This window comes from Panthera uncia, chromosome F1, assembly GCF_023721935.1.
Source record: "Panthera uncia isolate 11264 chromosome F1, Puncia_PCG_1.0, whole genome shotgun sequence".
NCBI classification, from domain to species: Eukaryota; Metazoa; Chordata; class Mammalia; order Carnivora; family Felidae; genus Panthera; species Panthera uncia.
The window spans coordinates 43,130,561-43,146,288 of record NC_064813.1 but is presented as its reverse complement, the minus strand read 5'-3'; the positions used below and the strand labels follow the sequence as shown (position 1 = coordinate 43,146,288).

Genomic DNA, 15,728 nt, shown 5'->3' with positions numbered 1-15,728 from the left:
GTGGGAACAGCTCTCCAAGCCCCAAATTTGAGAGTAAGAGGCAGAGAACGTGTAAGGAGGACAAAGTAGAGACGATATCCCTTTCTAGGAAAACATCGTATCATTACTTTTAAATGGGCAGAAGGGTTTTATTCCTTAGAAGAACACGTATTAACACATCCAGCAGGTAAGCCATGCCATGTTTAAAGAAACAAACAGAAAACATTTCTCCCTTTATATCATAAAAAGCATGGGCAGTAAATGTCTGAGCTTCCAATAACTGAAAAGGACCATGTCTTACATACTATTAATAATGTATTTTACTGGGGATGCCAGGGTGGCTCAGTCTGTTAAGTGTCTGACTCTTGATTTTGGCTCAGGTTATGATCTCACAGTTTGTGAAATCGAGCCCTGAGTCAGGTGGGCTGTATGCTGAGAGTGCAGGGCCTGCTTGGGATTCTCTCTCTCCCTTTCTTTCTGCCCCTCTCCGCTCATGCTCTCCTTCTCTCTCTCTCTCAAAATAAATTAAAGAAAAAATTAAAAAAATTAAAATTAAAAAAAAAAAAAAAAGAAATGTATTTTACTGAAGAAAGATAAAGCCCAGCAAAGCAAGGAGTTTAAGATAAATCAAAAAAGAAAAGGCCAGGAGTTCTGACTTGTCCTAGACTCTTCCTGAAAACTCATCCTTCCTCCCTCCCTAGTAGGGGGTGAAGGATTGAGGATGAGGAGGAGACACTTTACTGAGTGAAAGGAAAAAGAAACATTATTGAAAAGTTTATGGGGGGAAAGAAGATCCCGTGGAAATTGCTTGTTTATTGCTACGAGGAGTTCTTTCTTGCCCAGAAGCCAGTCTGAGGCCAGAATGTACTTACTGACGCAGGCCATCAGGTCATGGAAGATGTCCTTGGGGAAGAGAGGGTGTTCCAGCCCCCGGAAGTAAAGCTTCAGGACGCCAGCAATGGAGTCCATGTCATGGTCATTCTGGTCCCCAGCCAGGGGGTCCTCTCCTGAGGATAAGCAGCCCCCCAAAAAGGAAAGAGACAGTGAGAGAGGTAAACCCCACAGGACAAAGCAGAAGTGGTGGGGAAGGGCTGGCTTTCCAGGTCCTCATCAGAGTCCATCAGCTCTGTGCCCGGCATGCTGGCCATGAGTAGGATGGACCAGAGACTAGATAAAGCAAAGACTGCTTAGGCTCAGGGGCCCCAAGGCGAGGAGAGGGCACAAGGGTCCATTAGGATAAATTGGCTCGTGCCAGACTCGTTCAGGGACATTCCCTCTGGGTTGGGATGGGACGCTGCACAGGCCCTCTCACAAGAATCATGAAGCCAGGCCGGGACTGAGTCCCTGGGGAAGGAAAATGAGGCCAAGGTGGCCAGCCACTCTGACTCGCTCTTACTCCTCCTGGCTCGCAACAAAGGACACCTACTTATGGGAGAACAATCACGCTGGAGCTCCCTATGGAAAATTTCGTATCAGATGTAATTAGATTTAATGATAGGACCAACCTCAAATTGAGACTATATATATCCATTATAGTGACGGAAATTGCCAAAGCTTGCCCATTAATGGCCCACAAGATAATAAATGGGCTACGATGAACAGGCGCATTAGCCTTGATATTAACTGCCACCAAGGGTTCTGGATAAAGCCGTAAACTGCCCAGATATCATAGTTAACTTCTTGGGTTTCGGCAGATTGTCCACGGGCGAGAGGCACGATGAATGTGCTGAGGAGGGAGCTGGGATGTGCCCTGGCATCTCCCTGCACGTGTTGGGGAAGACTGTCCATGAGACAGCAGGTGCCGGGCTAAAGAGCTGGGTGACCTCTGGGTACCTCCCAGGGGAGACACGGTGGAGCCAACACCCCAGGGGGCTGGCAGACATTTGGTCTTATCTTCAAGCCTGTTCCCTTACCTCTCTCAAAGGCGTTTTTGATGTCATTCACTTCCACCTGGGATCCCGACACCCGGAAGATTCCTTCATGCTGTAGTCCTGGAGAGACAGGGAAAAGTGGTCAAGGAGAGGAAGGAAGAAACAAAGTCACAGCCACAGCTCCAAGCTTGGTTGATGTCTGTGTCCTCCAGCCAGTGTGCATGTAAGCACCGTGTCTCTATCCTTCAGGTCAAAGGAGAAAGCATGTGCAGGGATGCTGGAGAAGTCCCTGGAATGGGTATATAGGAGGCATAAACAAAGCCAAAGATGTCTACACATGGCTCCATTTCTGATTCTGAGGAAGACCAGGAAGCAGGTTCCTCCCCTGCCTTTGCCTCTCTGTTCCCATCTGCCAAGTGACAAAGTGACCCCTGGCACCTTCTTATCACCCCCCTGCCAGGAATGGGCACTGGGGGTATGGTAGGCAGGCCTTAGACACTGTTGGAGGAGTTTCATAAGGCCGGAGATACAATTCCTGCTTCGGCTGTCCTAACGCTGCATGGCTCCTCTAGGGCACAATGATTTGAATATTCAGGAAAGAGAGAGGACACAGGAAAAGGCAAGTGATCAGTCAACAGACAGCACCGTCAGTACCGTGCTGGCCGCTGGTCCTCGACCACAGCTTCACTCAGAGACAAATGTGCATAGATGTGACAGTGTGATAATGGGCGTGAAAACTGTGTCCTCTTGTGTTTTGTTAAAGTAGAAACAATCACTAAAAATAATAATAATGCATGTGCAGGGACTGCTGCTAAAAATGCTTTCCCAGAAATAAATCAACTCGTACTCACAACAGCCATTAAGGCAGGGCTCACCAGCAAGCCCATTTTCTGGATGAAGGAAGGGATGTGTGATGACCCCCCCCCCCACCCCCTTAGGTTATGTAGGTGATAAGAACCAGAGTCAGGAGGCCAACCCAGGCCTCTGGTTGCCATTATGTACTCGCTCCTCAACACTAGGCTTGTGGGGCCAACCAGAGGGAAAATGCAGGCAGGGCGGGAACCCATTTGTTAGTCTGAACAAGGATGTGGCTCACAACCCCACACAAGGGGCTGCAAAGGTGGTAAGAGAGGAAGCATGCCCTTACTGCTGTCCCCAGAGGTCAGACCGAACTAGCATCTGTAATCACATGAGGCTTGTCAGCCGTTCTCAGGAGCCCTGTGTCTCCATCTTGGGCACCTTGTCCAAGTTCCTCTGCAATGGCATGATTGATCAAAAACTCTGACATGTCAGGGAAATCTCAAACAAATTCCTTTTTAAGAAAAAAAGAGTAGAACTGCCACTGTTTCAGGGATACCCTCTCGGTGAAGGGGTGACTGGATTCTGTCGGCTAGACCTTTGAAGGTAAATCACACAGGCCAGGACTATCATCTTGAATCCAATTGAAGCAATATTAAGAAGCAAGCAGGGGGAATTTAATTACCTGGCTTGTAATAGGACTTAAGTTGTTTGCTCCTCTAAGGGAATCTCCAGAATATTCCTCAGAGAATGGCAGACAATGTTAAAACCCCATTAGTATCAATGTAATAGTACCCTATTAGTTACCAATGGGATGTAACAGCCAAATAATGGCATTTAAACACAGAATGTAAACAGCAAGTGTTGTGATAGAAACACACACCCTGTGACTTGTCGAAAACACAGTATAGTATAAGGAAATGTCATCTCAGGGCCCAGGCCACTCAGTGTTCTAGGTGAAGCCAAGAATTTGCTGAGAGAGGATCACTTCGGGACTTTTTAGTAGATTGGACCATCAACGAAAAGCCACTTTAGCCCATGGGCCCAGGACGTGAAGAAATCAGAGGAGAGCTTACTGGAAGTCAGGCAGCAGGCCTGAAACACATTGAGATCCCCTTCCATCTGGTTCCCATTTCCCCTTGAGAACCTCCGCTTTAGAAGGATAGCGATATGTTTTTGCTCAGCAGACAGAATCTTCAGAGCATCTAATCTCATGACACTGAAAGTAGGAACACTGATAAGTGGTTGGTTTCCAGCCGTAAAGGGGGAAAGCAGTGGGCTTTTTATGAGAATGCAGGTAAGGCCTCATAGGACTAACCTGACCCATCTTCGATCTTTCTCTTTTGTTCTTAGAGCATGCCAGCATGCAGGTATAAAACCACTCAGAGGAGGGTAAGTTACTGCATGGAAGCAGCACACAACCTTCCATTTTGCACCGGATCCAGCTGTTGCCAAGAGGTACTCTCCGTGAGAATTCTTGAAATGGTTGCTATAGTACCGCCTCACGTTACTTGGCTCCCTTGTGCGTAAGTGGGGTTTTCCTACCCTGATTCAGTCTGTCGTTCCCCAAATCCCTCTCCTTTAAGTCTTCCTGGATCACCCTGACCGACTATTTACAGACGAGCCTCAGCTTTCTCATCTATACAATGGGAACTATAATATCTACCTCCTAGGGAACACGAAGCCAGTAAGGATGTACAAATCCCAGCAGATGGTGGGTCACAAACCCTTTTGGGACTGACAAGTGTTACAGATCCTATCTCCACTAAATGCACATGCACAAAAATTTTCACCCTGATTCATGGGGCGTTCAGAAATACCTGAGTCCCCATGTGGGGGAAAAAGTTCAGTTTAGCCTAACAAATGTTTTTTGAACAACCACTATGTATTATGGTGTTTTGTTTCTTTCCTTTAAAGCAACAATATGTTTATCTATTTGGTCAGTCCTGGAATACACACAAAATGGCTTCAGAATTGATAGCCCATATCTGATTTTGGTTCAGGTCATGATCTCATGGTTCGTCAGTTTGAGCCCTGCACCGGGTGAGCACGAGCCCCTCTTCTCTCTCTTTCTCTGCCCCTCGTGGGATTCTCATTCTCTCTCACTCTCTCTCTCTCCTCTGCCCCCATCTCACTTGTGCCCTCTCTCAAAAAAAAAAAAAAATTACCAACAACTGTATAGTATTTGTCTATAGCTCTTGTTGTCTTTAGACTTACAGTATAGTATCAAAATACTGTCGTCAAGGGTGCCTGGGGGGCTCAGTCGGTTGAGCGTCCGACTTCGACTCAGGTCACGATCTCACAGTTCGTGGGTTCGAGCCCCACATCGGGCTCCGTGCTGACAGCTCGGAGCCTGGAGCCTGCTTCGGATTCTGTGTCTCCCTCTCTTCCTGCCCCTACCCCGCTCACCCTCTGTCTCCCTCTCTCTCAAAAATGAATAAATGTTAAAAACATTTTTTAAAAAATACTGTTTTCTAAAGTTACTTGGATTATTTTCTCCCTCATTCATTTGTTACACACTTAGGTTTACTCACTACTGTTTGTATTCCACTTGGGGAATGTATCCCACATCCTTGTTTTATTTATCTGTTTATTTATCTTTTGAATATGGGAAACACTAATGTAGTTCTGAAAGTCACAGTTATACAAAAGCAATATTCAGAGAAAATGTCACTTCCCTCCCATTTCCCACTCCCCATTCTTTTTACCCCTCTTCCACCCGTATCCTGTAGATAAACAATCAAATATTAGTTTCTGGATTCATCCTTCCTGTATTTCTTCTCGCCAAAGTGAGAATACACATGTACATTCTCATATTGTCTTCTTTGTGCCAAAAAGGCAGCGTGCTATCGACACTCTTTTGTGCTTCGCTTTTTTCGCTTGACAACATATTCTGGAAATCTTTCCAGGTCATTTCATGGAGACCGTGCTCATTCCTGCCTAGTATTCAGATACAACGTAGTTGATTCAACCGCTCTTCTGTGTGAGGGTATTTAGGTTGTTTCTAATATTTTTACAAACGAGGCTGCAACCAGTAACCTCGGGCGTATGTATTTTCATTGTTGGAGGTGTATGTTTCAAGGTAAATTCCTACAAGGGCTGCCGGACCAGAAGACAAACGCATATGCAGTTCTGTTGGACACTGACAAATTTCCCTCCAAAAGGGTTGTACCAGTTTGCAATAAAACCAGCAACATGCGAGCACACCTGTTTCCCCAGAGCCGTAGCACAGAAATGTCCCCGCGTGCACTGTGCATGTACAGGGGCAGGGATAGGTACATTTGAGGCCCAATATATGGAACCATCTCCCCCTCAGCTCCTCCACAGCTCACACTCTGGGCCTGGCCACTGTCGTGTCTTTCCTGGGCGGCTGCCACAGCCTCCTTCTTCCTATGATCTTGTCTCTACATAGCGGCTTTTTAAAAGCTCTCTGTTTGGGGCGCCTGGGTGGCTCAGTCGGCTGAGCATCCGATTTTGGCTCAGGTCATGATCTCACGGATCGTGAGTTTGAGCCTCGCATCAAGCTCGCTGCTGTCCATGCAGAGCCCGCTTCGGATCTTCTGTCCCCCCTCCGTCCCCATGCTTTCTCTCTCAAAAGCAAATATGTCTTTAAAAAAGAAAAAAAAAAAAAAAAAAAAAAAGAGCTCTCTCTGTTCAAACTTCTCTAGTAGCTTCCCACCTCACTCAGATTATAACCCAAACACCTCCCTTAGGCAATGAAGTCCTAAGCGGCTGGCCTCTGGCTTCATCTCCTGCCCCCCTCCTCTTCCCTCTCTCCGCTCCAGCCACACTGGCCTCCTGCATGCTGGCCCCTGCGTATGCCAAGGACCTCTGCATTTGATGCGCCTTGTCTCTGACACACTCTTCCCAGATGCCACGCGGCTCACTTCCTCACTTCCTTTCAGGACTCCGTCCAAATGTCACCTCTTAGGGGAGCTGAAGGCCTTTCTCTGAACAACCCACCCAGAACAGTGTCCCCTCTCCATTTTCCACCTCTTCACCTCGCTTTTCTTCATGACACTCACCATCAGCAGACACCCTGTATGTTACCATGTTTATTTATTAACTGATCAGCCAAGCATCTATTTATCTGTCCTTTAGCAGGATATACGGCTCACGAAAGCAGGAACTTTTCCTTGGCACACAATGAGCAATCTCTCTCTCTCTCTTCTCTATTTGTTGGATGACCGAATGTAATGCATGGACGAAGCAGTAAGAGTGCAGACTCTCACCCTCTTATTGTCCTTTAGACACAAATAATTTTTTCTCCCCTGAACTCAGTTTGGACTTATCTTTGCCAATTATTCGATCATTAATCATTACTATCTTGTGGAATTTCTTCTACTGCTACTCTGAATTGCTATAGCTTATCTCCTTTGATTTAGCTTCTCAATTGCTTATTTATTTTCTCCCAACCGCATCATAAAACCAAGTAAAGACAAGAGAAGTGCATTATCCCTGTTTTTGTTTTCCTATTTCACAATGCATGGTGCCCAGCACTGATCAGGTGCTTGATACATATTTGTTCACTGTTGATATACAATGTTGTTACTTCAAGTAAATAGAGACAAGATGAAAAAACTGTAGCTGATTAGAACGGGCTAAGTTGTAAGCAGGCTAAAATAATTACTATTCCAGAAACAAGGGCAAGCAAGGTCCCAGCGTACTGGGAGAGAGGAAGGGAGAGAAATTGGCTACCTCTGCACCCAGACCAGCAATCACCCACATACCTCCTTAGCTGCAAGAAGGTCATTCTGTCCCTTTTCCTCTAACTAGATAAGACAGCTTCTAAAAACAATGTCTGATGTCCAGTTCCTAGAAATCTCCATGGCAGTAGCTCAGGTATCTGTGCTTTCTAAACACTCTTACACTTACAAGCTTGGTTCTCTGGCAATTCATCTCCGCCCTTAGATTCTGTGCAACCAGCCTGGGAGCTAGTGAGGGGTGGAGTTTATGAGACCCAGCTCCATCCAAGCAGCAGATAGAGTGATCTGACTTAGGCCGAGAAGGAGCCAGCCCCTGAAGGCTCTCAAAGGTGGGCTACAACTTTAGACTGGCGACTAACTGAGCTCCAGGTGATGTCGTATCCAACGAGACCACAGCAGAACCAGAATCTGAGTATTATCAGGAATCAGGGCAACATCACAAAAGGAGTTGTTTGCAAAGGAGTCCGATGCAGAAGGTCAGCGTGTCAGGAGATACCGACACGTGCGAAGACGGTGAGTAATGGCGAAACTGTCACCACACCACCCCAGCTGTACTTACTCCTGTCACAGCTGTAATTTAAAACCCGTTCTCAAGCTAGAAGAGGGAGTGTGGTAAGTGGCTGAGGCATTTTGGGTCAAAGCATATGATGTCTTTCTCTCGATGTCTAGGTGGGGCCATTCAAAGGTAGCAAACATTATGCGAACAAGTTAAGATTTTATTCCGTTTCTGAGAAGGTCAGGAGGAAAAGTTGGTCTCTGTTCTTACTCCACAAAGAATTCCTGGAAGCTCTTCCCAGCTTTGCACAAATATGGGCAAGGCTTTAATCCTGCTTACCGTGTCTGCTGATAAACCGGATACAGCTCTCTACCACCAGAGGAATTGCCTGGCTGGAATCCTGAAAAGCCGAAGAGAAACACAGCATTAGAATCTTTAAACAGGCATAGCCCAGAGTCAGAGAAAAATGGGCCAGACTGTGAAGAACTCGTCTCAGCTGGCTCAGTGGCCGGTCCTCAAAGAAGCATCTGGCCTCCTCCAAGCTCCAGAGAGCATACACAACCGCCTACTTGGAATGCCACACGGATGCCTTAAACTCAGCACGTCCTAAATGCAACTGATCGTCTTCCTTCCCAAACCAGCTTCCTACCCTCAGCCATCCAATCAATCGGTCAATACGCTTTGTCAAGTCGGCCTCCTAAGCATCTCTCAAGTCCATTCACTTCTCTCCATCTCTACTGCCATCAGCTCAGTCCTTACGTCAGTATCTCAGTTCCCACCCTTGCTGTCCTCCAGACCATATCATCCTTCCTTAAAATAGTGGTTGGGTGATCTCTGAAAGTGCACACCCCATCCTTCACTTCCTAGGCTAACCTCTTTCAAATTTTTTAAAAATGTTTTTATTTAATTTTGAGAGAGAGACAGAGAAGGAGTTGGTGAGGGGCAGAGAGAGAGAGAGAGAGAGAGGGAGGCAAAGAATCCGAAGAAGGCTCCAGGCTCTGAGCTGTCAGCACAGAGCCCCATGCTGGGCTCAAACTCACAGATCGTGAGATCATGACCTGAGCTGGAGTCGGACACTTAACCCACTGAGCCACGCAGGCGCCCCAAGGCTAACCTCTTTCAAAGACTCCTTGTTAGTTTCTTTACACAGCCCTGCGTGTCCAGGGTCCTGCCTTTGCCTCCAACTTCATCTCCTTCTGCTCTCCCTCCAGTCTCTGTCAGCCGCACCAGCCTAACTTTCCATTCTTTAGAGAAGTTCTCTGTCCATGGCTTTGCATGAACTGCTCCTGCTTCTGGAATGTTCTCCTCACCCTGGGATCCCACCTCTTAGGGTCTCAGTGCAAGTAGCACCTTCTTAGGAATGCTTCTCCAGACTCCCCCGATGAGATCAGGGCCCCTGTCCACAGGGTCTCAGCACCTTGTGCTCAGCTCTCACAACTTAACTCACACAGTTAACAGTTGTGTTACACAACTTAACAGTTGTGACTTAACTGTGTGGGTATGAAGATCTCATTTGCATTTGTCACCACCATAGCTCATGCTCCACAGGGCAGATCCAGCCACCAGGGCTGGCCATGATGTTCTCACATAGTAGGTGCTCAATTAATATCAGTTGAGGGTATCAACTGATGAACCAATGGGAGCAACAGAAAGGGGGTTTACTTGGCATAAAAGGTAGGAAAGAAAAAACCCAACTCTTAGAAATAGTGGAAGCTAATTGGTACTAAACTAAGAAGCAGATGTCCCAGATATCAATCTTTGCTCTGCCATTTTGCTATACATCCCTGCCATTATATTTAACTTCTGTGGGCCTCAATTTGATGCCTACAAACTGGGGAGGGAATAGGTGGTGAGAAGAGTAACATTTCCTGTTGGCACATGAACATTAGAGCTTATCATTTACAGAGAATTTATACAGGTGTTGGGTCAGGTCCTAGGTGCTTTAGCAGGACTGGTCCTGATAACGACCCTATGGGGTGTGTATCCTTATCACCATCCTTGTTTGACAAGTGAGGGGCTGAAGGCCAGGCAAGGTGAAATAGCTGCTTACAGTGACTGCCACAGGCAGTAAGTGGCAGGGCAGGGGTCCAAACCCAGGCAGTTTCCTTCTGAGACTGAACGAACATCTCACCGCCACCCAACCTGCATCCCAGGAGCTCGGCAAACGTTGCCAAATATGCGTGCCAAGCTACTGAAAACCAACAGGGTTTTATAACGCAGCTAAACACACAATCATTCAGCTATGGGGAAGAAAGATCAGGCAAAGGGCCCTAAACCTAGCTGAAAAGGGCTATAGAACTTCAGGACAGGGGCGCCTGGCTGGCTCAGTCGGGGGGAGTGTGTGACTCTGGATCTCAGGGTTGTGGGTTTGAGACCCATGTTGGGTGTAGAGATTACATAAAAAAAAAAAATCTTAAAAATAATTTTTTTAAATGTTTGTTTATTTTTGAGAGAGAGACAGGCAGAGAGAGAGAGAGGGAGACACAGAATCTGAAGCAGGCTCCGGGCTCTGAGCTGTCAGCACAGAGCCCGACGCGGGGCTTGAACTCAGGAACCGCGAGATTATGGCCTGAGCCAAAGTCGGACGCTTAACTGACTGAACTCCCCGCATGCCTCCCCCCAAAAAATCTTAAAAATGAAATGAAATGAAATGAAATGAAATGAAATGAAATGAAATGAAATACAATACAATAAAATAAAATAAAATACAGTAAAATAAAATAAAGTAGTTTAGGATAGAGATTGCATCTCAATGGGATGGGTCCTGTGGCTTCTGCTCCTTTCACAGGTTTGCCTACATTCCTGAATTTTCAGCTGGGGTCCTGCGGTTTGGCCACCATTAGGGAAGCGGCCAGATCTCATAAAGAAGTCAGGCTGCGAGAAGAGCTGGCACGGCCTGTAGCTCCCAAGCTTACTGGGAAGGCAGGATGTGGCCGAAGGAAGTCGTGAGTGTGCCAAGGGAGCCCTGGAGTCAGGGAGGGCTCAGGGACCCAAATGCTCATCTTCCTAACCCCTGAAGCCCTCTGCTTCCTCCAGCTTTCCAGCTATAGTAGCCAGTGTCTGCCCTCTCGTTGCCAGTCAGCTTGGGGAGCTCTTAGAGGAAGACTCGTGGTCGATACTTCTATACTCTACTGAAGAAAATAGATTCCACTGCAAAAAAACAAAACCTCCAATTTTTGGAAGTTACAAAGAGTGGTAGCAGTGATAATGAAGTTAGCGATATGAGGGTTTGAAAAGTTTTTCTGGCCCTAGATTTAAATTTAAAGACCCAAAGAGAAGTAGGTCGGGAAATTCACAGATTGACTGGCTTCAACAAGTTATGTGGATGCCAAGTTCTGCCTAGACTTGCAGGAAATGGAATATCAATGGTAGTTAAAGGGAAGCATGCAGGGGTGCAGAAAGTAAGACATCAAACCTGCATGTCCATGGTTACTGGGGGTACATCGGAAGCAGCCCAGAGGAACTCTCTGTGGTGGACAAGAGTGGGCCAGAGATGACCTGTCCCCACTGCTCCGGGGGAGCCTAAGACAGTCTAGTGGGAGCAAAAACTGGACAATGTCACGAAGGCCTCCGACGCTCCTACTACCCTCCCCTCTCCTTGTAATGTTTCTGAGCTCTGAGTGAATTCATTCCCCCAGGATGTGCCTGTGTGCTCCTATGGGGCCCCAAAGACCTTCACTTCACCATTGATTTTGCAAACAGCTGACCATGCAGTGTCCACATGTGTCCTTATTCTGTGTCCATCTCTCCCTTTCTTCCTCTCTCCTTCCCTCCTGCAACGTTAGAATCAATGTCCATTTAATTCTTTAGTTCACAATATTTTTGGTGGCATAATCCTAGGGTGGGAAGGGGCCTTTAAAGACAATTGGGCCAAATCTCCATTCAATCAGATTAGGGATCTTTAAACCAAAGGTGGAAGGAGAAAGGTGACAGGCACAATTTGGAAAAGATGGTTAAGCAGGGGTTCCAGGATCAGCAGGAGAAAACAATCAGGAAGGTGGCCAGAGAGCGCCTAAACATGCCATTGTCTGGCATAATTTCTCATGAGCGAGAGAGTTTGGATTTTTGCTGAGTACTGATCTGTTACATTGTTAGATTTCTGTTCTTACCAAGGGAGAAAATACAACTCTACACAACTGAGTAGATGTGGGTGATGGGAAAGAAAGACGCATCAAAGATAATATTTGGGGTTTCAGGACTGTGAAGAATGGAGGCCCCCCATCACGGGAAGTAGACAAGTTGGGGAATGTGCTAGAAGTTAGACCATGGTAGGGAGGAGGCGCCATCTCAACTCTCAAGTGGACACCCAGCCAATCAGTTCGAGATTAGATTCAAAGACTCAGAACAATGGACACTCAGGGAAGGAGAGAAAGGTTCGTCCAAGGGAACAAAGCCAACAAGGGAAAGAATACAAAAAGAAGTCAAAACAGGACCAACCCTTGGGATCATGCCTACATTTAGAGGCAAGGGGAAAGATGGACAAGCAAAGAAGAGTCAGAATCGATGGGAAAGAGAAATGCTGGGCTTGAGGGTAGCAGACAAAGCTTAGAAGTGGCGGATGAGGCAGAAAAGGCTGGGATGGTTTGAACCTAGGCTTTGCTAGGGTCAAAAATGACTGGAACCCATTAGGGATCCTCAAAAACAAAAGCTACCAGATTCTTCCTCTTGTTTGGCTGACTTGCCATAAACAACCAATTATTTATTTCCTTACACAAGGCTACTCATCTTCCCAATTACTATTTCCCTGCCTGCCCATTGTAGGAAAAACTCTTCACTGATCCACCATTAGATCAGAGATGTTGGAGAGAAACTGGGGCAGCAGAAGGAAAACAAGGTCTTTATTTGATTGGGGGTTTTGGGTGCATCCCGGGCTCTTACGCAAATCTAGGAGCAGGCAACGCGCTTTGCCTGCAACTGCTTAGACGCAGCAGGATGCAAACCAGATGGGCGCTGCTCCCCTCTGACGGTGAGCTCAACCAGGGCCGCCTACTGCCTGCCAAACTGCGGTCTCTGGCACTCCGGTGGCCAGAGTGGAGCCTGGGAGGCTCTTGCACCTATGCTCCGTCTAGATGCAGGAGGCCCAGTTTCAGCCCAGGAACTGAAAGGAACAAACGTTCAGTTCAACCCTGTTCTTAGTGTTGAAGGGAAAAAAAGCTGGCTCCCTCTTAAGATACCCACCTATTAATTTTTACATGCAATAGATCATCCCTGGGAGGCACTCCATGCTTCTCTGGGTTTAAATGAAATTATGGGAGAAAGGGCAGAAGAAAGAAATAGAGGAGCCAGAGGAAGGAGAGATGCGATGAAATTTTTATAAATTAAAACATGTATAATTATATGTGATGGTGGTCTCATTATAATGAGATCCAAAGCAGAGAAGGGGAAAAAGAAATAGTGACAGCAAAGCTAAGACAAGCGAGAGCCATGTCAGCCGAGTGTCCCTGGACTGCCCGGTTAGCTGAAGCAGCCGGACGGGCTGAAGACCGTGTCGGGGCCGCTGCCACAACAGAAGCCATGTGCCCTCTACATTCGATTATCTCCCTGTGGCTACAGCCGCTGTGAATTACCCAAAATGATTTTTTAAAGCCTGGATCAGTTTTCCCCTGAGTAGACAAAAAGACATTCAGAGCTCTCTCCACCTCCTCCCTGTTAACTGCCTGCCACATAGCTGGTATGAGCTTAGGGGACACAAAATCATTTTAGCAACTCGCCATAAAATATAATTAGGAAGCCAAATTTGCTACTGCAAAAACTACTTCAATTAATTTTTTTTTTTTTTTTTTTTTTTTTTTTTACACACACAAACACAGTGCTGTTTAGATTATCCACTGATGTGCTTACCCAGTCCCTGCTTTCCAAAGAGCCTGCCCTGATATGGGTAATGAGAGCTGTCTGCCCAGCGTCAGATTTGAATACAACACTGAAAATCATGCAAACCAGCATGGGGTTGAACATCAATTTCCCGATCGTCTTCAGATCAGACTCATCTTTGCATTTTTAGCATGTCTAAGAAATACATCTAGGATGACCACACCACCAGAAACAAACAAACAAAAATCTGCACACTTAAAGCCAGAGTGTCCACTCGAGGTGATTAGCTGCTGCGAGCTGCTCCCATGTGGAACTTAATGTACAAGGCGCGAGCCCTCTTCCGCGGTTTCCTTGAGCAGTGACACCGCGGGCAGTTCTGGCATGATCTGCCACAGTCCAACCACATCTCTAGCAAGGAGGAGGGTGCACGACTAGAGAGGGGAGGAACAAGTCAGAAAGGCCACAGCCGCTGCAGTTAAACAAGCGAAGTCAATGAAGTTGCCATAATGGTAAACGTACTGTGACTGAATGGTACATTCCAAACGCAGGCAGGAAGTCAGGAAAGTATCTGCCCTGCCCACAGTAGGCTTCCATAAATGTCTATGGAACATAACATCTTCTCACCCGACCAGCCTGGCTCTTGCTGGGCCCTTACCTGCTTCCTCACGGTTGAGCTACGCCTGTGGTCGACCCCGCCAAATCAGACAGGACCGAACGAGCAACGGGGAGAAAAAAAGGAAAATGGGATTAGTGAAGCAAGTCACATTGTTCAGCTCAGTCGCAGTCCTAGAACCCTGGAGATCTCTGCACTCACTATCTTCCACCATTCAAAACTAGAATAGGAGGGAATAAAATATACTTGGGTTAGACAATAAGATTATCTCTCTGTCTGCAAGGAGACACTAGTAAACACCAAAGGAAGTCACAGTTTTCGTTCTTTTGGAAATCCTTAAGGAGCAATTTTCCTGGAGTTTAAAGGACAGAGCAGCCAGACTGGAAGGAACCTTGGCGATCCTTCAGGTGAATGCCTTTCAAACTCTTATCCCAGGGAATCGGACTCAGACACAATCCCCCAAGCACGGAGAACAGCGCTGCCCTGCCTTTAGTGAAGGTAAGTAAGGCCCAGAGCCTGGCTGCTGGGCTCCCTCTCCCCCTTCCACCAGGCCGCTCTAGAGGAACCTCTTTGGAATCATAGAGCTCCTTGGGTTTAGTGGAACATTCTTTCTTGTCTTATAGATGAGGGAACTGGACTTCGAAGGGGAGAAGAGAGCAGCCCAAGGTCACACAGCCTAAGGGAATTCAACTCAGCTTTTTTTTTTTTTTTTTTTTCACTCCCATACAGTTTTCCACAGATACGGGACTTCAGGTGAACTTACATGAAGACTCTATCACCAAGAAGATATATCCTATGAAATTCCATGATCCTGGTTCCCTCCAGTCAACAAGACTGGTGTACTAATGAGATCTTTACTGTAATCCACAATGACAAAATGATGAAAGCCAAATGAAGCTATTTCTAAATAATGAGCCTGTAATTGTAAATGGCCTCATGATTATTGTGTGTGTGTTGGCAGATACAAGTGGTTGATATAATGGGCTAACCCAGGGTCTCTAAGGAGTCCAGCCCATTAAAGCTCTTTCCCTGGTTAAATCAGCACATTTTTAGGCATCTGAGAACAGCTGGCTGGCTGAACGCCTTGCTCTCCGCCAGCTCACGAGTTTTCTCATAGCAGCTACATGACTGGGAGGGAAAATATTTGGCTGGGGTCGGGGAGGGAGGGGAAGGTGGGGACAGATTGGGAGGGTTGCATACTTGTACAACAGGCAAGGATTTCTACCAATGCTGCTTGGCAAGCCAGTGCGATGTAGTATTTCATTATCCAGCAACAGTCACTAATTAGGGGCTGTCATCTTTTCCATGCATACGATCTCAGATCAAATGCTATCTTCTGATCTTCCTTCTCTGGGTCAGAGACTTCCCCCAAACCACATGCTGAAGTCTAGCAGCTAAGGTTAGGTTACCAGGACCCTCCAGAGTCGAACACTTCTTTTCCTCGCAAAAGCAGT

The 15,728-nt window shown here is 46.7% G+C and overlaps 1 protein-coding gene across 7 annotated transcripts in view; it reads right to left on the bottom strand.

Moving 5' to 3' along the window:
• SRGAP2 (SLIT-ROBO Rho GTPase activating protein 2) overlaps window positions 1–15,728 on the bottom strand; it is a 233,051-nt gene that overhangs the window by 27,724 nt on the left and 189,599 nt on the right. For all 7 annotated transcript variants that reach the window (XM_049634513.1, XM_049634515.1, XM_049634514.1 and 4 more), the window contains exons 13-16: window positions 14,317–14,341; window positions 8,190–8,250; window positions 1,893–1,970; window positions 852–986 (exon numbers count right to left, since the gene is read on the bottom strand). In XM_049634513.1, the coding sequence (XP_049490470.1) occupies window positions 852–986; window positions 1,893–1,970; window positions 8,190–8,250; window positions 14,317–14,341 (299 nt within the window). The remainder of the gene's footprint in view (window positions 1–851; window positions 987–1,892; window positions 1,971–8,189; window positions 8,251–14,316; window positions 14,342–15,728) is intronic.